The 22,258-nt window shown below is 39.7% G+C and overlaps 1 protein-coding gene across 1 annotated transcript in view; it reads left to right on the top strand.

Moving 5' to 3' along the window:
• The window catches only part of Grpr (gastrin releasing peptide receptor), a 34,208-nt gene extending 14,679 nt beyond the window's left edge, over positions 1-19,529 (top strand). Inside the window, exons 2-3 of the mRNA XM_021188482.1 lie at positions 16,653-17,004; positions 18,175-19,529. Coding sequence (XP_021044141.1) covers positions 16,653-17,004; positions 18,175-18,561 — 739 coding nt within the window. The 3' untranslated portion in view covers positions 18,562-19,529. The remainder of the gene's footprint in view (positions 1-16,652; positions 17,005-18,174) is intronic.
• The last annotated feature ends 2,729 nt before the right edge of the window (positions 19,530-22,258 follow it).

Genomic DNA, 22,258 nt, shown 5'->3' with positions numbered 1-22,258 from the left:
CTTCTTGGTCATGATATTTGTGCAGGAATAGAAACCCTGACTAAGACAATGTGTATGGATATTTTGACTGTACGTATGTGTGTGTACCACCTACATGGCTGGTGGCTTCATATACCAGATATGGTGTTGTATCCACTCAAATTGTAGTTACAGATGGTTGTGAGCCACTGTATGGATACCAGAAATTGAACCCAGGTCTTCTATATGAGCAGCATGAACACTTAACCACTGAGCCATATCTTTAGCCCTTGGGAATGCTTTCTAGAATATGGTGATCCAAACTATTTTTTTTTCAAGACAGGGTTTCTCTGTATAGCCCTGGCTGTCCTGGAACTCACTCTGTAGACCAGGCTGGCCTTGAATTCAGAAATCCACCTGCCTCTGCCTCCCAATTGAGGAAGAATTGGAGCCCAATTTCTTTCCAAGGTTGTCAACAAAAGTGGAATTGAAGGTTGAAATGATAGTTTGAAGGAGACCTGTATCACAGGATGCATACAAACACAGTCAGTATTTAAGCATCCTTTACTTGTGTTTTAAGGGAAGATATAAGGATCTATAAAGAGCAATGCTTTTCTCCCTTCTCTGGAGACTGGCTTTGCATGGTATCAGAAGGTACCATGCTAGCATCCAAAGGAAGGAGGCAACCAACAGTCCTACTTGGGTATGATGCCTATGAACCACACCAATGTCCATTGCCACTGAAGGTGCAGTAGTGGCATATACACCTCAGCAATAACCAACAGCTCTCCAATTGGATTTAAGACTCACTTAGCAAAAGGGAAAACATGCTTGGTACTTGAAACTAGCTAACTACTCAGTGCTACTGAATCATGGTTATAGGAGGAAACTTACTAATTTACTACACTAGCCAAATTCACAGCAATAATCTACAAGCATTTGTCCTTATACCTACAGTATAATCTTTACCCTTCATCAAGGAAACTTCTCTTTGCAATAGATTAAGTCCATTACAGAAAACCACACATAATCACAATGCAGATTTTATATACAAAACACTTGCACTATCTAAGGCTCAAGGAATGTTGTGGAAGAGGGGACAGAAAGATTATAAGAGCCGGAGGATTGGGGAGTTTGCTATGAGATTGTGTCTCCTAAAAATATCAGAAACTACACCCATAGTCTTTCCAACATGATCACCTAAATATGAGCTGAACAAGGAGGACACCACTGAGCATGTCAAAGTGGAAAGGGAAAAGACTTTGAGGTTTCAACCCTACACAAAGGACTATAGGCAGCTGGGGAAACCTGGAATTTGGAGAGGTGGTCTACCCTAGGGAAGGAAGAGCACACCAATTGGTTGTCCAGTGCTAAATGGTCAGCCTTAAAAACAACATCTATACAAGTTTGTATCCCCAGGACATTATATGGACTGAACAGGTTATATTTAGGATATTATACTATATATTCCTATACAATATATATCTTATCCAATATTAAAATATATGTGCATGAAATAAAATTTAATGAAAAAAGGCCATGAATTTGATGAAGAGTGGAGGGAATATGAGAGGATTTAGAAGGAGAAAAGGCAAGGGAGAAATGTAATTATAACCTCAAAAATAAAACAATGGTCAGTCATAAGAAATCATCACCAATTGGGCATCCAGAGCCTTAGGCTCTGGGAGATTCAGCTAACTGACTATGGGTCTTCTCTTGGCTTTGGTGTCTTCTTCAAGTGAAAGAAATTAAACTTGATAACTTCTTGCTTTCAAGCCTATAGTTCCATAGAAGAGAGTTTTAATTAGAAGGGCGCATACATTTGTCTGTATTGTGGTAGCAGCACTTCATATATTGATCTACTGCCATCAACTCTAAGAGCTCTTCACAAAGATCTATGCAGAAATCATTGCCATGTTCATTAAGGGCTTTGGGGGGGCATATTTTTCCTCTCAAGTTAGATTTTAAATCCTCATTGGTCAGGAACGTTTACATTCATAGTGCGAAGCAGAGCCTGAAATACCAACTTCAATGTGCTGCTAAATTGACTAAGCATGCTGAACAGTAATAGCTTGGTACCAGAAGCCCAATGGCAGGGCTCAGTGGCCTATTGTCTTTATTATTATGAAGTAATAAGGCTAATAAGCAGTGTTGTGTGATCGAAGGCAGGCTTACTTCTATTTAAAGATGGAATGAACAGCTTTGATGGGGACAAGCAAAGAACACAAGACCATTAGCTGTGTTCCGATATTCAGTGCACATAGGCCAGAGCTTGGCAAACATTTCTGTAATGGCCAGATGATAAACATTTGAGGATTGGAAGACTATAGGGTCTCCAATGCAACCACTAAATTCTGCTTTGTAGCATGAAAACAGCTATAGATAATGTGTAAACATATGGGCATGCCCATGTGCCAGTACAACTTTATTTATGGATGCTGAACTTTGAACGCTGTGTAATTTTCACACATCCCATAAATATTAGTCTTTTTTGGCTTTTCCCCAACAATTTAAAATATAAAAAACATTAGTAGTTCATGGCCATACCAAAAGAGACAGAAGACCAGATTTGATCAAAGAGTCCCATATAATATAGTTTCCTGTCCACAATGAAGACTTGTATGCATACTTTCTGCAATGGTCATTTAACAGTGAGAGTTTCTTGTTTAAATGGAGTGTGCCTAGGAAAATCCATGCTTCTGTTCCAGTTACTCAAGAAAGAGGTACTAGGGGATATTGTATACAAAATCCCTAAACCTAGGGGTCAGGGGTTATAATTCAATTGGTCAAGTGCTTATCTTGCCAGTATGAGTTTGATCCCCAGAACATATATAAAGAGCTGCCCATGGTGGAATGCAACTGTAATGCCAGCTCTAGGGAGTCAGAGACAAGAGTGACCCTGTGACTGAGTAGCCAGCTTCCCTAGCATACACGATGACCTCCAGGTCAGTGAGACACGCTGTCTCAGAAAGCAAAGTGGACTGCAATTGAGGAGGAATTGCAAACACTATGTTTTGGCCTCATGGCACACAGATGAACACACACACACACACACACACACACACACACACANACACACACACACACACACACACACACACAGAGAGAGAGAGAGAGAGAGAGAGAGAGAGAGAGAGAGAGAGAGAGAGAGAGAGAGAGAGAGAGAGTGTTCTACATCTCTGTGGTATTGTAATGGTTTGAGGCTCTGTCATAGCATATACTTGAGATTCTCGGATTATTAAGAACCACTATTATCTATGTTTTTAAATGGCAATGTGGGGTTCTGCAGCATGTGATCAGAGAACAGTAAAACTGAGAGCAAAGCCAAAGTCTTTCAGCCAGCTATTTCCTCTTGCATGTTCTTTGTTGTCTGTGATGGGACTAGTTTCAATAGAGAAAAGGAAAGGCGTTTGAAGACAAAGCTGGATTCCAGCCTCTGCTTTGTGCTTCACCATTGGGTATGGTGCTGATTCCTCCAAGGTCTTTCCATCCAACTCGTGGAACATGTTTAGTAAGTTGTAAGAAAGAAAGAAAGAAAGAAAGAAAGAAAGAAAGAAAGAAAGAAAGAAAGAAAGAAAGAAAGAAAGAAAGAAAGAAAGAAAGAAAGAAAAATACAGGGGGAGGAAACTGAGCCTGACTAGATCACTTCCTTAGTTATCCCTAGTAAATTTTGAAGACTTGAAATGATCAGAGAGATAGGAAGCATCTGGACTCTAAGTCTTTGAGAGGACAGGTTAGCTAAGTGTATGGTAGGAGAAGACTGGGCCACTTTGAACATCTCAGTCCTGTTTCCTAGTCTAAATCCCATGAAATGGCAGGCAAATGGAATGAAGAACTCCTAGTTTTAGTTTTAGTTTATTCTATAAATAAGGTAAGCATAAAAGGGACCAGATCTAGACTCCAGTCCTAACACCAATAGACATGCTATCCCAGGCAGGGGAAAGCTCATGGGGCCTCCAATCCTACCCAAAGAACTACAGTCAGCTAAGGAATGCTGAGAGTGGGGGCTATCCAACACCAATGGTCAACCCTGAGAACATCCATACAAGTAACATTGTACAGACTGAGAAAGTTGTAGTTCAGATGTGTGTTGATGTGTGTGTGTGCATTTATGTATGTATGTGTGTATGTAGACATATTTGCATATGACCTTGTCTAACATCAATGGGAAGGGAGGCCCTTGGTCCTTTGGAGGTTTGATGCCCCAGCATAGGGGTTGCTGGAGCAGTGGGGCAAGAGAGGGTGGGTAGGGGAGTACCCTCATACAGGCAAAGGGGAGAGGGGAGATGTGGGATTAGGGGGTTGTGGAGGGGTAACCAGGAAGTAGGATATCATTTGAGGTGTAAATGAGGGGAATGATTAATTAAAAAAGAAAAAAAAGAGGCCATGGATTTGAAAGAGAGCAATGAGGGTTTAAAGGGAAGAAAAAAGAAGAGATGAATGATGTAATTATGTTAGAACCTCATTTTCCCCCCAAAACCACATTCTCTTATGACCTAGAGTGAATTGACCTTCTTTTAAAATTCTTATTTTTTTTAATTATATGTAGGTGTGTATGCCTGCGTGTGAGTATGTGGATATGAATACAGGTGCTCAAGGAGGCCAGAGGTATTCAATCTCCTGGAGCCGGAGTTACATAAGGAGTTACATAAGTGAGCCCTATAACATGGGTGTTGGGAACTGAACTCGAGTTCTCTGGAAGAGCAGCACGTACCATCTTAACCATCTGATCTGAGCACCACTGAACCATCTTGCCAGCCTGAATCCTTGTTCTTCATTTCCAGAATGGTGTATGAAAAGATTTGCTAAGTGTCCAGATTTATGGATCCATTTGCATTAACTCATTGCAAGTACAGGACCCTGCAAAAGTAGATACTTAAGATGTGTGCTTGTGTTTTACCAGACATGCTGCTTTCTGGGTAGTTGGGGGTGTGTTGTTTCATTTGAGCTAATTGGTGGAGGCACATGAAGAAGTAGAAACTCTGTTCCCTTGAGATTACCAGACTTTCTTGAAAAACGCACTGACCAAAGGCTTGCTAGTGCCTGCAGAGTATGACCTGATGTTTGGAGGGGCATCTATCTGTGTGATATCACAAAATGTTTACATGACATACTGATGTTAAAAGATACACAAAAAGTCAACTTTTAATCCTGTAAAAGAAGACAAAGAAAAAAGACATTGGGAAGAATTATATCAAAACATCATGTCTAAGACTGCTGAGTGATTCTTGTTTCATTTGTAGGATTCTTCACTCTCTAATTGTCTTATACTGAGCTCTTAGGATGCTTGCACTGTGTTGTTTCAAGTGAAAAGTCTTTCAAATTAACTTACTGCTTCTCATCCACCTTCCTTGTTAATCTCTTTACTGACTCAAGGCAAGTGTGTGTGTGTGTGTGTGTGTGTGTGTGTAGGGGTGTGGTTGGAAGGACTGGGGATGGAACCCAATGAAGAAAATGGAGTCATTCAATTCTTCAGATCTGAGCCTGGTCTCAGATGGCCTCTGCTCAGATTCTAGCTCTGCCATTTGTTAATATAGCCTTGGGAAAGTTAGCCACTCTGTCAGTTCTTTCATTTGTAAGAGTTATGAGAGAAAGGAGGGGTGAGGAGAGAGAGGGAGAGTGTGAGAGAGACAGGGACAGAGTCAGAGAGAGACAGACAGAGAGACAGAGATATAGAGAGACAGTGAGAGACAGAGAGCAACAGAGAGAATGAGGTGAGGGGAGAGAGAAATGCTAAACAGTACTTACATCCTTTTATTGTAATAAGGATTTTTTAAAGGTAAGAGTAACTATTGAAAAGTATTTCGTAGAATATTATACTTTCTTTCTCAAGCATGAGGCCCAAAGTCATTTGACTGAGGATGCTAATAGATACAGGCATAACTGCATTAAAGTTAGATTTAGATTTTAATGACAGAAAACATTTCAAGACTATCCATCTCTTACATTGTAAAATTCAAACTAGAGACCTTTTTAATCATTTAGTGTCAAATGAGTGCTTCTTTCTTGAGTTAATTCAGTATGCTCAATGTGAGTTTTCACTGAATAACAAAATGGCCAAAAAAAAAAAAAAAACCCAACAACAACAAAATAAATTGCTAACGAAGTAAATAGAGTCCAGGGTTCCCAGGCCTCACCTCATCCCTGTCCTTGCTTTAGGCTTCTTCCTTACACAATAAGACCTCCCCAACACTACCAATGCCAACCTAAGAAGTTACAAAGCGCAGTCACCCCCTTACTACTTCTCAAACTTCTCATCAAAGTGTACTTAAATATATTGCTGTTAAACTTTTATAATTAGACACAATGAGTCATATGCCATGATTTTTTGACCTCAAATACATCTTGTTTTGGAAAAGAGTCGTAAGACACTTTATTAAGGTAATTTAGAAGTTATATTTTTAGCCCAAGTAATATGAAATATATTTAAAACGAATCATTGTCTCTGATATTTCTATGTTTAAATATGCATTAGATAAACTAAATTGACCAGGAGGTTTTATGCTGTAGGTAGAGGCTGTGTGCTGGAAGACTTGGGCTTCTTCTCTCAGAGTAAAGCCAATCACTGAGCCTAAGGGAGGTTTGGGGCAGGCTGTGGCCATCCCAGAATGAACAACCTATGCAATTCTCAGCCAAAGGGGCTCAAAGAGGGTTAGGGACTGGTGGGTTAGGCACTTTGTTCTTGGCTGGCATAGTTCTGCAACATGCCCCAGACACTCTCAAGTGGTCCCTTGTTCTTTCCCTTCTTGTCTCTCTCTGGTGACTTTCTCTTTACTTAATCCACATCTTCCCCTCTGAATCTGCTTAGGGTGAAGACAATCTATGACCCAGAATTAGTAATCTAGTCTACCCTAGAACACGGGTAAACATTGTCAATAGGACTTGTCTTGTTCTGTGTATTTCCTAGACTGCAAGGTAGAGTGATTTCACTATGCCTGATTGCAATGTGCAAATGGAATCTGGAAATGGTCTTCCAACTTTGGGGCTCATAAACTGGTGAGAAGTATAACAAGATCTAAATATATGTTCATCCTTCCATAAAGTTTTTGAAAAATGATCCATGAGCAGCTTGTGCCAAGATGCTCACGTACCTATTGAAGTTTAACTGGATAACTGCTTTCCTTTGTCATTTTAAATGTAACCAAGAGCAAGGGCAATATTTCAGCCTGCTTATACCCCTTCTGACAGGCTCCCTTATAAGATTAGCATTGAACTCTGGAATTAGATCATCTTGATGAAACTCATTTTTGGCCCAAGGTTCAGTTGGTGCCCAATTCCTTATGAGAAAGCATTATAAGATGTCCGATAACTGATTACTTCTCTCTTTCCACTTTATCCCTAAGATTTTACAGCTCTCACATCCTAGAATCAGAGGGCTATGTTACCGTCATTCTGTAGTCTTGAGAACTGAACTCAAGGCCTCGAATGTGCTAGGCAGGTGCTTCACAACTGAGCTACACACTCAGTCTCATCTCCCAGAATCAATATCATTCTGACTGAAATATTCCTGGCAACATCCCAGCAGCATTCTAGCTTGTAGCCTTCTGGTTCTTCACTGATCCCAATGCCTTTTTCTTTTTAAACCTAACTCTGGGCTCTCACTCAGATGACCCTTTTGGGCACTGGCTCTTCTAAATATAGAAGAGATCTTAGAGTTCACTCTAAGTCTCAGGCCATATGGGACTCTGTGTGTATGTGTGTGTGTGTGTGCATGAGAGAGAGAGAGAGAGAGAGAGAGAGAGAGAGAGAGAGAGAGAGATCAGTAATCCCAGGTTTCATGATCAACCACAGGACCATCAGATTAGGAAGCTATCTGGCTGGTGATATTCTTAGGAGTCATCTTAAATAGGCTCAAACTCTAAAGCTTCGTTAATGTTTAACATTGGTAGACCTGGATAAGTTGCTGTGCCTCAGCTTACTCATCTGTTAAAGAACAGCAATAGCGCTGTCTGCCCTCCAGGATTGCTGTGTGGACAACACATGATCATTTAATCAAAGCATAGCCCAATCAACCATACACAAGAGCCTGACCATAGTAAGCAGCTCACTAGCTTCTGTTACTATGGTGCTGGTGATCCCCTATGGAATCGATCTAATTAGTCCCCAGAAATCTATACACACAAAAAGATATTAATGGATGCTGAGGAGATGGCTCAGTCTGAGTCAGATCCCCAGCACCCACATCCAAGACCCAAAGCATGTGTTCTTATACCTGTAATTCCAACATTTAGAGAAACAAAGACAGGATTCCCTAGGCTTTCTAGTCATCCAGTCTAGCTCAATTGGTAAGCTCCAGATTTAGTGAGAGATTCTGCCTCAAAAAAAGATAAGATGGAAAGCTACTGTGGGAGACATGGCCATGTGTCTCTGGCCACCACACGGTGTACACACAGATGAACATATACACAGATATCCACACAAATACAGATATACATTTCAAAAATATTCCCACATGGTGGATGCAAAGCAAGACTTTGAAGCAGAAAGTAAATATGTAGAAATATGGCTACCTAAGGCCTTTGCTCCCAAATAATGGAGGAATTTAAAAATCCTTTGCTAAGAAACAGCCTTCTTCACAATATGGATCATGACCCAGTTCCTTAACCTAGGTTTAAAACTTGCTTCTTCCCAAAACGGGAAGATATCTGCTGAAGACTCCTAGAAAGTCCACTAAACCTTAACTACATCTTCTGGAAACTTTCATATGGTACAATGGATGCCCTGGAGAGGGAACTGAGAGCTGTCTGATAGATAAGGGAGGAAAGTATCAAGCCTTCTATTTATATTGGCTTCTATTTAAAAGGAAGGATGAATTAAACATTAGTGTCCAAACTGAGGTTCACTCCCTGTTTGCTCTATCCCATTATCTCTTACTAGGTGTCCTTCAGGCATCAGAAACAGTGCACTCATCGACAATGGCAGCTGCACTCTTCCCTGATCTCTCAGCTCATATCCAGCCACTATAAATGATGTGTATTCTATATAATCTAGTTTTAATTAAACTAGCCACCCCAAATGAACAAGTGGCTTAAAAATAGTCCTGATGAAATGGAAAAAGTACACAACAAAACCTCACAGGTTGTACATGATATTAAAGTCACAAACCCAAGAGAACAATGTGACTTTCCTTGCTCTTGGTATAGGTGCTGAGCAGATATGATACATTCAATCATGTTTCAATTATAATTTAATAATGTTGTGCATATGGCAGAGGCTTTTTCCTTTAATGACATAAAGTAAAATATTTGACATTATGTCTTAGTTACTTTTCTATTATTGTGAAGAAACATCATGGGCAAGGAAACTTATAGAAGAAAGAGTGATTAGGTTTATAGTTTTGGAGGATGAGTCCTTGATCATCATGCCAGGGAGTATGGCAGGCAGGCAGGCAGGCATGTAGGCATGGTGTTGAAGCAATAGCTGAGAGCTTACATGTTAAAAATATCCACAAGAACAAGGGGCCTCTCTTCCTTCAGGATAGCATTTGAAATGTAAATAAAGAAAATAATAATAATAATAATAATAATAATAATAATAATAATAATATCCACAAGAAAGAAAGAAAGAGGAGAGGTAATTGGGAATGGTGTGGCCTTTTGAAACCTCAAAGCTTGCTCCCAGCAACACACCTCCTTCCAAAAAGTCACACCTCCTAATCCTTCCCAAACAGTTCTATCAACTGTGGAAAAACCATTCAAATATGAGAGCTTATGGGGCCATACTCATTCAAACCACCACATATTATTTTACCTCTAGTACTGCTAGATAATTTTTAAAAACATATTTTAAAATACCCGATTACATTCAAGAATAACTATTTCCTTGATTTTGCTTTTACCATGTAGTATGTGTGAATATGAGCATGGGTACTTATGTTTGTTTTCCGTATTCTGTTTTGTTAAGCTTTTAAAAGTAAACATCTTGAACTTTTATCCCTATTGATTTCATTGTTTTTCCTCAGAACAAGGACAATCTTCTATATACTCAATCTTATCATACTGAACAAAATTAAAAATAATTTTAATACCATATAATACTTAACCCATAATTAAAATGTGCCCTATTGTCCTTTAAAAGTCTTTTATAGCTTTCTAAAATAATTACAGATCAAATTAAGACTTATGCATTACATATCTTATATCTCTTTCATCACCTTCAAGGTAGAACTCTCCATTTTCTTTAGTCTCCATATCTTTAGTAACAATGACATTGATATTTTAACAATATTTCAAATTTGTTATTTGGCAATTTTATACACGTATACAGTGCATCTTGATTTTATCCGTCCCCAGATTTTCCCCTAACTCCCTTTGGGCCCTTCCCAAAACATCTCCCTTCTACTTCATCTCTTGTTTTCTTTAAAACAACAACAACAAAAAAACCAACTTTTCATGTCCTCATGAGCATATGACTCTCTAATAAGGAATGAGAAACCTACCAGTTCCCAAACTCTCAATAAAATGACTCCCCTTTCCACGCAGCCACCAATACAACAGCCACAGCTAGGGGTGGGGCTTTATTATCTCCTCCAACAACCATTCTGCAATTTTGACTGGCTTGATCTTGTGTGTGTGTGGGGGGGGCTTCATTATTATACATATTGTAAGACTCATTCTTCTATAGATGGGTAAATTTACTTTGCTGATAGTACAAGGCACTGTCCACTTCTAAAACCACCTGGGCTTCATTTTTCTGGTGTCAACATTGGAACAGGTAAAGGATGGTCTTCACAAAATTAATGTGTCAAAGACACAAACTGATTGGCTCTTGTGACCAAGATTGGAAAGCTTTGTCCACAGAAAGACATGACATTTATTCAAATTGTCTTTTGTTTCATTATTTTATTCAAATAGTTCAGGCCTTGCTTGTCCTGCTGTAGTCAGTAGGAATTGTTAAATATTAACCCTTTTAAACTCCCATTACAAACCAAATGCTCATTCTACAGAGACGATTGGTCTAGAAGAAAAACAAAATGTACAAACTAGTCTCTGAGCTAACTGACAACATTGCATGCATTTAAATGAGAATCCTACTGGTGAACTTTGACAAAACTCCAAAAGCCTGGATTTATTTTCCCTTGAGAGTAGCATCTATAATCCCCTTGAAGAAATGTGAGGCTGTTATTAACTGACTTGCAAGATGCCTGTAACCCAGAGCATAGAGCAGTGGAATCTTTAAGAAGTTTGTTTATAGGATATATTCTGATTGTGCACTTCCTTCCCTCAACTCCTCCCAGATCCTCTTCACACACACCCCTCTGAGCCATTTCTCAGCAAACAGCTTGGTGGTCCTTATAGCAGATCCAACTGTTCTGTTTTGAGTATGTGATACATTACAGTCATCTTTTTCTATTTTTTTTCCTCCAGGTTAGTCACTCCGGTGCGCCTTTTCATCCCATCTTAATATATTCTAGTTTCTTCTGACTTATAACATAGACTTGTGATCAAAGCAGAATCCCCGGGGACATGGATGGATGGAGGGAAGGGTAGAGGAAAAAAGAAAAGGACACAAAGAAGCAAATTGGAGAAGACTAGAGAAGGAATTGGTGAAATAGGAGGAAATGTTGGGTAATTGGAGATGAAAAGGGGAATGAGGAGGAGAAGGGAGAACTAAACCTTAGTCTGACTTTTTAATATGACTTTATTGCTATATAATGCCCACGCCAATATATTCACCTGGATCTTGTCAATGTGCCTTGCTGTCCCTAAGGAAGCTAGCATCTGACAGAAAGTAATTGAAGCAGAACTGTACACATAGGGGAAAAGTATCCACGTCCTTTTCTCAAGAATTTTTTAAGAATGGGCAAGGCTGTCGCTCAGAAAGTAGTAACTCTCAGTGAAACACAACTCCACCATGTGAAGTGCATACCTTCCAATCATGCTATAGGCACTAGGAGCACATGGCTGAAGATCCTGAACACTTGCAGAGTTGATACAATTGTATTCCTTGTTTCCCTGTCCAAGGCTTGGTAGAAGTGATATGAACAAAGAAAAGTTGAGCATAGGGTTGAAGTCAATCTTCCTTCCCTATTGTAGAAGTACCAAAGAAGATTTTCATTTACATTATATAAAAGATGATAAATTAAATGACACAAGGAACTACTCATCTTCAAATACACAGTAAAGGCACTTCCCATTGTGCTAGTTGGGAACACTACTCAGTACCGAAAAATAGGAGCATGCACCTGTGTTGTTTTATAATATACATGTACAGTAAGAAAACATACAAATTTATACCCTCTTTAAAACATAGAAGCTCTTGAGGAAATGGTTAATTGTACATCTGAAGTAAAAAATGTGTAACATGAACCTCAAATACATTATGATGCCAGACAGAAAGGAAATGTTGAAGTATGAAAGATTTGTATATCAACATAGAAAGCATATTGAAGAGTCTTCCAAGGACAATTTTAGCAAGAAAATTAGAGCAGTGGTGATACATAATTCATTGAACTTAAAGCTATACATAAATCTATACCATTTTTATTATTTATTTTATAAAATGTGTATGTATGTGCCTGTGCATAAGTTTATGTGCCCCATCCCGTGCATAAGTTTATGTGTCCCATGTGCATGGGAGAGACTGTAGAGACCAGAAGACAGTGTCAAGAGTCCCTGGAGCTGCAAATTTACAGGCAATTATGAGCTATCAGACATGAGACCCAACTCAGGTTCCCTATAAAAAGCATTGCCTGAATGAACCATCTTTTGAGCCTTTCTTTTAAAATTAATGAACAAAAGATAAAAGGCCAGCTAATAAAGCAGAAATGTGTCTAGATGATGCCCATTTGTAATCATTGATTCAGGTGAAAGCAAGAAAGCCATTGGGTTAGAGGTTTTGGAGTGATGAGGTATTCACACAAGGTGCTTATAAAGTTACAAAGGGGATTTTTTTTCCTTTTTGATAGATAATCTGGAAGATAACCCATAACATATCAAATGCAAGGGTAATTTTTCCTTTAAACAGAGCAGGTACATGATCCAATGCTGAAGACACACTCTCAGAGGTCCAGAAAAATGCTTTAATTGTATTTAAAAGTTTGAAAAATATGACTGATCTAATTTTATCTTAACACCAATGCACTCATGAAACTAAACTTTGATTCGCAATCCTGTCTCAGCTCCTGAAGTAGGTGGTATTATAGTCCTGAGTCATCAGATTGGCTACATATATGATCAGTATTCTTGGCCAAAACATTTAACCAGAATCTGAATGTGGTGGGGAGAGACAAATCAATATTCTGGCACATTTTAGAAGATAATGTTCATTGCAACTGTAGCTAGATGGTAAGACCCTATTGCTTAAGAGACCACATACTTTGGTTGCAGAACATAAAGAAATGAAGCTTGAAATGTCCTCCACACTGCCTAGTTTTCTAGTGCCAGAGGTGACAATGAAGGCCACTTGAGTGGGGTAGGGTGGGGGCAAAGTCATTAGTAGAATTACCCAGCATTGAATCCTGTGTGCTACAGTATTAACCTGACAGGCAAGATGCCCCCAGCTGTGCAATAACGTAATGATTGTCCCAGAGGTAACTAACCCTTTTGTGGTTAGGGTTGAGGATTTATCCACAGAAAGGATTCATGCCTGGCACAAGGAACCTGCTCAAAAGTTGATGGTTGTGAAGATCATGAACCCCAGAGAATGTATTGCTGCTTTAAATAGATGGGTCAAACTACCTTCTAAATCTGAGGCTGGAGAGATGGCTGTATAGTTAAGAGCACTCAGTGCCCTTGCAGAAGACCAGGTTTGTTTTCCAGCACTCACATGTCAGCTTACAACTGTCTGTAACTCCGGGTCCAGATCCAGTTCCATGGATAGTTGGCACACATTCAGTGTACAAGCAGACAAAACACTCCTACACATAAAATAAAAATAAATAAATTATTAATTATATAGTTATGCTTATATCCATAGATCAGTGCTGCTCTCAGCCTTGGTCAGAAAAACTTCTTTTTTTTTCAGTGGGTTGTATTCCATGCAGAGATTCATAACTGATACAAGTGTTCAGAATAACTGTTGGATGTTCATCTTTAAATGGGTCATCTATGTTAACTTCCATGTCCAAGTCTCAGGAGGCATCTCAGAACAGGTTAAAATAATGTAGAAGCCAGATGATGGCGAAGAGTCCCGTGAAATGCTCCCTTCTGGATATGAGGTGGTTGTTGCACTCATGCTCACTTGTGAGAATGTGGGACTAAGAGACTCTCCTGCAAGATATATTTTGGCAACCAATAGCAAGTGTTTGCTGAGCTTCTACTTAAACATGGGTAAAAGAGGGACTTGAGACATTTTACATGATACAGAAAGAAATGGAGAGAAGAAGCCAGAATCTTCAGGTCTCAGAAAACTGATTTTTAAAAAAATCAAGTAGAAAAGTCATACCAATAAAAAATTAGCAAACAATAAACTCAAATCTGGCTGAATGATGTAGCCTATAATCCAAGTTACTCAGAAAGCAGATGCAGGAGAGTTGGAAAATTCAAAGTCTATCTGAGCTATATAGAATGTTCAAGACAAACCCAGGAAATTTATGCGGACTGTCTCAAAATGAAAAGTAATTTTAAAAAATCTAAGGTTCTATACAGAGCTCATGTAGCTTACGTGAGTAAGGTCTTGGGTTAATCCTCAGTACCACAGATCTTAGGTAATTATCTAAAGACAGTGCATAGTTATTTTAAAATGAGAAGAGCTGATAACCCTATCAAAATTTTAGATAGATTGGGAGAAAGAATGGAAGTGTTTAAGGCATTGATTACTTTGCAATATCTTCAAGATGCTACTTAAGCTGGAATGCAGGAGGATTGGGTCCACATGTATGGAGACTGTGGAATAGAGCCTGAAGAGAAAGAGGGAAACAGAGGTACAATAGAGACATAAGCACTTGGGTACCTGTCTCTGGAGTACAATTTAAAGATGCAGTTTACTCTTTTAAGGGTGTCAAAATGACACATGGGAAGCAAGCCTGGAAATAATGGTGACAACTGCAAATGGCCATTGTAGTCGACTGTCTCATGTAAGACTCTTTTGGTCATGAAGAACAAAAGCCACTCAAAGTAACTCAAGAGAAAAGCCAATGAGAGAATATTCCCAATTATAACATGAGACTGGATGTTCAAAAGTAGCTCACAGATCCGAACACAAGGACCCTCTATGACATAGGACCACATCATCTGTTTCTGCTCCGTCTGCTTCATTCTCTTTTCCTTCCAGTCCGTCTACTCTGTTTATTTATCTTTTCCAGAGTTCAAGCACAGCTGCTCTGATCATTTCTTTGACAGTAAAACCTTTTCTTTTCATCATCAATCATTAACTAGCTATATTTTCTGGATAAATGTTTGAGAGAAAGAGAAACTCTTTAGTACCCGAGTAAATAGTCCATCAGCTGGTTTAGCTTGGGTATCCACCCCTAATAAACCTTTGTACCTTAGACTTCAGGCCTGTGTCTGTTTCCCAGAGTAACTTAAGGCAGTAGAGGTCCAGGTACCTCACAAAGCAGTAGGGGGTTTTGGACAGAAGGAAAGGGGTAAGAAAGTGAAGCAAAGATTAATTTGTTAATTACTGGCCTCCTTCAGGCTATAGCATTCTCAATGGCCTATTCATTCCTATTCTTTGGAAGAAAGAAGAGAAATATTGAAAATATCCAGAGACTTCAGATTCCTAGAACTGGATGTGAATATTCAAAATGAAGATTTTATAAAATATAAACAAGCTCCTTGTCTTCATATCTCTCTTTAGGTAGCAATTTGCTTTGTTATTCATTTCTGCAATTTATTAAGAAAAATGAAAGGAGCATCAGTTTTTCTGAGAAGAACTCCAAAAATCAAGAGACAGGGTGAATTGTGCTGCACAGTGACTGCAGTTGTTAACAATGTATCATATGCTTGGAAATCACTCAGTCATTTTTAATAGGCTTCACAGAAACAAAACCAAATAACTATGTCAGATAATGCATATGCTAATTACTCAATCTAGCCTTTGTATAATGTATACATATTTTGAAATTTAATATTATGTACAATAAATAAATATGTATAATTTTAAAGAGGAAATCTCATGGGAGCCCACACATAGACAAAGAACTCCAAGCATATAAAGAATGCTGGGGAGAAGGGTAGACTTTCCAGGGAAGACTTCATCTAATTGGTTATTCAATGCTGAGTGGTCTGCTCTCAAGTTTTATGCATATGAGTAACACTAAATGGACTGAGCACATTCTCTTATATAGTTAAACAGGTGGGGATGAGTATGTGTGTGGGCATGTGCATGCGTGTATGCATGAGAGGGGGTATATGGAAGGAGGGAAGGGAAGAAAAAATGATACCAATTGCATTAGATAATAATTTAAACAAAGAAAATGGGGGAAATGTACATAACATGATTTAAACCTCTAAGCTAAAAAGAGAGAGAAAGGAGAGACAAAGGAGGGGAAAGAAAAAGGACAGAATATTACTTCTTAAGGCATCCATTATAGAGCATGAGCCAAGGGACACGTTCAGGGTGCCAAATTTCAGAAGGCACTCACTTCGGGGGTCATGAGAACTCAGAGTAAACACTTACATGAACTTAAGGGTGAGTACCTCCTTAAATTTTGCACCTCAGCAGCCTAACTTGCCACACCCTGGTCCTGGCTCTGCTATCATCCATAATGATGTGTAACTTAAAGAGAATCATTTTCTTTTGTGCTGCCCCAGGTACAAAGCCATTGTCCGACCAATGGATATCCAGGCATCCCATGCCCTGATGAAGATCTGTCTCAAAGCTGCTTTGATCTGGATCATCTCTATGTTGTTGGCCATCCCAGAGGCTGTGTTTTCTGACCTCCACCCCTTCCATGTGAAAGATACCAACCAAACCTTCATTAGTTGTGCCCCCTACCCACACTCCAATGAGCTGCACCCTAAAATCCATTCCATGGCTTCCTTTCTGGTTTTCTACGTTATCCCACTGGCGATCATCTCTGTCTACTACTACTTCATTGCCCGAAATCTGATTCAGAGCGCCTATAATCTTCCCGTGGAAGGCAATATACATGTCAAGAAGCAGGTAGGTGCTTCCTATGGATTCAGTTTCCTCTAGGATAAAATTGTAGAGGTTTATGGAAGATAGAGTGAAGAGTAACATATTGGAGGGACAACGGGTAGAAACTAAAGGCCCTGGCTTTCTTTCCTTGTTAGTATTTTTAATTTTAAAAATATTTATGTATTTTAATTTATGTATACCACCAACATGACTGGTACCAAGAGAAGTCAGAAGAACGTACCAAATCCCATGAGACTAACCTTATACCCACGTGGGTGCTGGGAACTGAATGTAGGCACTCTGCAAGCCATCTCTCCAACCCCAGGCAGTTCTTTTGCCCTTCCCCACCCTCTGCAGCTTACATGTAGATCTTTGATATATTTAATGGTAGAACAAAAAGACCTCCAACTCCATGGAAATAAATAGCTGACTCCATTTAGAGGGCTCCCTTTTCAAAGTTCTTTGCCTAGCAAGTTGAGATGGTAGTTGACGATGCAATTGGCTGCCTATTTGAAAAGCCTTTTAGTAAGTAGATAGCCACTGTACCCTAAATTGTTTAATGAGAAAGAAGTCCCCCCTGAAGTCACAAAGGGAGTGAAGTGCAAAAGAGAGATGTTCATTCCACTTTGCATGATCACCTTCCACACTGTGTAGTCCAGAAATAGCTAGAGATTAAAAAATAATAATACAGACTTATCTCAGCTTGGCCAATGAGGAAGAATAAAGCTGGCTGCTGTTTTGAGCATCAGAGGGGATAAGAAATAATTAACTGTAGAGCAAAGAAAGGCATGAAGGAGAATGACTGATAAACTGCCCCAATGTTCTCTGGAGGAAAAAGAGGGCACTTACTAGAATTTCATTGTGCGGTCCATTCAAGCATGTAATCAACTTTGTTTAAAGATCTGTTCTCCGCAGCATGTTCTAACTATTTTACCACACAGGTTTCTGCTTCCTGCCTTGTCAATCTGTGTGTTTCTGATTTTTTTGCTTCCTTCCCCCATCTCTCTGTGTGTCAGTGTGTGTGTGTGTGTGTGTATCTGTGTCTGTATATCTATCTCTCTGTCTTTGTCTCTCCCCCCTCTCTCATTATCATCTCCAATTATACTTTCTATGCCTCTGCTCCCTCACCCATTTCTCTATCTCTGTCTTCATACCTTTAACACTTCCTCACTTTCTGCCTCTCTTCTTGTTCAGATCGAATCCCGGAAGCGGCTTGCCAAGACAGTACTGGTGTTTGTGGGCCTCTTTGCCTTCTGCTGGCTCCCCAACCATGTCATCTACCTGTACCGCTCCTACCACTACTCTGAGGTGGACACCTCCATGCTCCACTTTGTCACCAGCATCTGTGCCCGTCTCCTGGCCTTCACCAACTCCTGTGTGAACCCCTTTGCTCTTTATCTGCTGAGCAAGAGTTTCAGGAAGCAGTTCAACACTCAACTTCTCTGCTGCCAGCCCGGCCTGATGAACAGGTCCCACAGCACGGGCAGAAGTACCACCTGCATGACCTCCTTCAAGAGCACCAACCCCTCGGCTACCTTTAGCCTCATCAACGGAAATATCTGTCATGAAGGGTATGTTTAGACTAACCTTCAACCTGGTCTCTTAAGGAACTCCTGGTATTGTTCTACAGATACCCAGGGGCCCTGGAATTGATTGTTGTATCTATACTGTCTGAAGACTCTTCAGGTGGATGAGTGATACAGACAGATGGGAAAGATATCCAAATGCATCAATCAACATTGTATCTCAAAGTAAGCCAGCAGGCTTCATTTTCCATCTCAATTGTGAGAGCTTCTTCTGATGGAGATCAAATCTTCCTTAAAAAAACAAGGAACAAATTGGAAATTATTATTCAAAGCACCATGCCCCACTAGGCAAGTATGGTCAATTAAGTCTTAGAAATTATATGAAAAAAAGAGAGCCAAGACGCCATGTATTGGGTATCTGCTCTGTGAGTTATTTTCTTTAAACAGAAGCTGGTTGCTTGCAAAACATGGCTTGGCTCTTTTTTTCCAGAAATATCTATAATATGTAAACCAAGGGACAACTTGTATTTACATTCCTAAAATGAAAAGCCAACTCTAAAAAAGAGTCCCATGTGTGAGGAATGGACTCCATTTATAACATTGGAAGCCAGTGTAATATAAAACAAACCGCTAAATATTGACTTTTTCAAGGATGTTGCTGAGGACACAGAGGAAACACTCAATAGAAAATGTTAAGGCGAAAAACAACCAAATGTAGACCCATGTATGGCTATGGAGCAATGGCTTATGCCCAGATTTCCCATTTCATAGAAATTTGGATTCCTGTTAACTCAATTTTGGTCATTATAGTGTCATTATACCATAGAAGAGTGATCTTTTTGTGGGAAAAAATGCTCATTTTATCAAAGCACTAACTATTACAAATGTATAAAGTATGGCATTTGTTCTTGTTATACATGTATTTGCTTAGGGTTAACTTTCTTTGCTGTAGTAAAGCAGTAGTTTCAATACAAGAAAGAATTTTTTTCTGTGCAGAAATAAAATAAAATCATGTTTATATTGAATGTATAGTTCCCCTAAAGTGTGCAAAGAAAATTAATATAATTTTACTAATGTGACCTTGTGTCTGAACATGTGTAAAAAAAAAAGAGTCACAGAAATCTTAATTTGTTGAACTGACCAAAAAGGGTACATATTTGTTTCCACTTTAAAATGTGTGTGAAATAGCCCACATGCAGGGAAAAAAAAAAAAAGACTGGATTAATAGCGCCATCTCTTCTAAAGTCATAGAAATGGCTCTGGAGTACAGTTGGGACTGTCTTATTTGAGAAATCCTGTTTTCACTGTTTCTGAACTCAAAATATGGGCCAATCCTGACAGACTGTGAATATGAGGACCCACTTGAATCTAAATTCAAGTTGTACAAGTGTCTCCTAGTATGTATCCCTTAAATCCTAAGGCAATTTTAGTTCAAGCTTTCTCCGCCTGGTGGGAGATCAACAGCAAGCACATAGCACATATAAGAAAGCCTTCGGTGGCTTGAGGTGGAGAAGTATTGGCTGGTGTGGAGCATTAGGCATTAGGACCAAAGCAGTGTCAGGATCTGTGGTTACAGTTAGAACAAAACTTCTCCAACTCCTGCTTTCTCTGGGCTCTTATGTACTATAAACACCAGCTTTTCTGGTAGCCCCTAACTACTTTTTACTGTTTGAAAAAAAAACAGACAGACAGTGGAGGTCTTAATATCCCACTTTTAGCTCTATGACTTTGGCTATCTGGTTTCCCCATCTAGGCTCCTTTTTCCATGAGTGAGAAGAGAGAGCTAAGTCCCTTCTCTTGCTAAGGTTCTCTGAGTCTCCACCAGTTCTGTCTTGAAAGCATGTATGTGGCCCACCTCCTTAACAGTTAATATACTTCTGCTTCTCTTACAACTGTAAATTTTTGGAGAATCCCCTCAACCATTCTTCCATGTTCCTGTGCACATGGCGGAGTGAAAGAAGCTAGGTTGTTCTGCTACTCAGGGACTCCTCGGCATCATTCACATTAATAAAGTTCCATGAGCTTACAGGGTTTTATAAGTTGAGCTGAAGGATAGATAAGAAAGTGTGTGGTCCGGTCTTCTCATTAGTCAAAGGGAATTCTTGCCCTTCATTTTTCCTCAACTTTCACACGCCTGCTCTCTTGAGATAACAGTGTCCCAACTTTGCTCTTTTGCCTCAAACCTTCAAAACCCTTGAACACAAATGGCTCATTGCCTGTATAGTTGCTAACATAGACAGCCTTCTGGAGGTCTAAAATTCTGTCATATGGAACTTAAAGTAGTAGTTTTAACCACTCTGCTTATACCTGTTTCTAAAGACGATTTAGGAACAGGATTCAGCTTCTCATCTCCTTCAGTCAACATCGGAGCACAGACAATGTGTCTCTTTACTAGCTACTAGACAAACAATGAGAAGATCAAGGTCTGGGTATTGCTGTGTGTTCTAAGGAAAATCTTGTTACTTCCTTGTGAGTTGTAAATGAAAGAGTTGGAGGGAGTTTTTGCCAGCCAGTGACCAAAACTGATAAAACATATAGTGGATTAAATAATGGCTTGAGCTAGGCCTTCTTATTGGGAAAATCATAATTGGCCCATCTCTTCTCTAAGGAAGCAAAACTTTTATTTTAAAATCAAGAACCTAAAATCAGATGAGAAACCTGAGACCCACGTGGCATCTCTTCTTTGCCTGGGCAGAACACATAGGGGCTGGAACCGAGACATTTCATGCCCGGCTTCCAAAGATAATCACGTTTAGCACTTATGTCTTTGGCGAAGGAAAAAAAAATCAATTTTTGCTGTGGAAAACCATCTGTGTTTATTCAATTGACAGATACTACCTTTCAATCTATCTTAAATTGAGACTCCCTGAGGCAGGCAGCTCAACAGTGATAGATTAAGCAATAAACAAAGCAGTCCCCCAGCAAGGAAGGCCGGCTGCTGGCAGGGAAGGTCCAGCTGCCATTGGCAGTGATCTTCTACAGCCAGATGATCCTCCCTGCTTAGTGCAGACAAAGCCCCTCCCTGCTGATGATTTTATGATTCCCCATAAATATGGATGGCTCAACCCAGTTCTTCTGGCTGCTCTTACTTCCTCCACTGAATCTAGATTTCTACCTCATTAACAAGGCTTCTTTGCCCCACTAATAATTTGGTTCTTCAGCATTGGAAGAAGGATAGCCCATAGGAAAACTGAAGTGGCTACAGATGAAGCAACCTCATCTTGTTATGAAAAATAAATAAATGAGTTTGACTACAAGACATGGGAGAACTTGGGTTATAAAGTTCTTGTTTCCGCCAAACTGAGCAGTTAGTTATTGGTTTCCAAGCCCCATCATATGTCAGATGGCTCCTAGGAAAAGAGATTATCTTTGTTTGGAGAATGATATGTTGAATGGCACCCTCATCCGTTGGCTAAAAGGCAGCTAAGGCACTTTCCCCAGAAGCCAGACAGAAACAGTTGTCCTGAGGACCTAACTGTATGAGAACTGAATGAACAGTGTACCTTGAATCTTGGTAAAATGAGGAAGACACACTTTCCTGCCATCTTCTTTTTTCCCATCCATACCAAGAGGAAGCTGTTGTGAAAGAATGGATTAGAGTTAGCCTTGGAAGCTGGGCATGGTGGCGCATGCCTTTAATCCCAGAACTCGGGAGGCAGAGGCAGGTGGATTTCTGAGTTCAAGGCCAGGCTGGTCTACAGAGTGAGTTCCAGGACAGCCAAAGCTATGCAGAGAAACCCTGTCTCGAAAAA

This window comes from Mus pahari, chromosome X, assembly GCF_900095145.1.
Source record: "Mus pahari chromosome X, PAHARI_EIJ_v1.1, whole genome shotgun sequence".
Classification (NCBI taxonomy): Eukaryota; Metazoa; Chordata; class Mammalia; order Rodentia; family Muridae; genus Mus; species Mus pahari.
The sequence above is the reverse complement of the archived record's forward strand: the minus strand, read 5'-3'. Positions and strand labels throughout refer to the sequence as shown.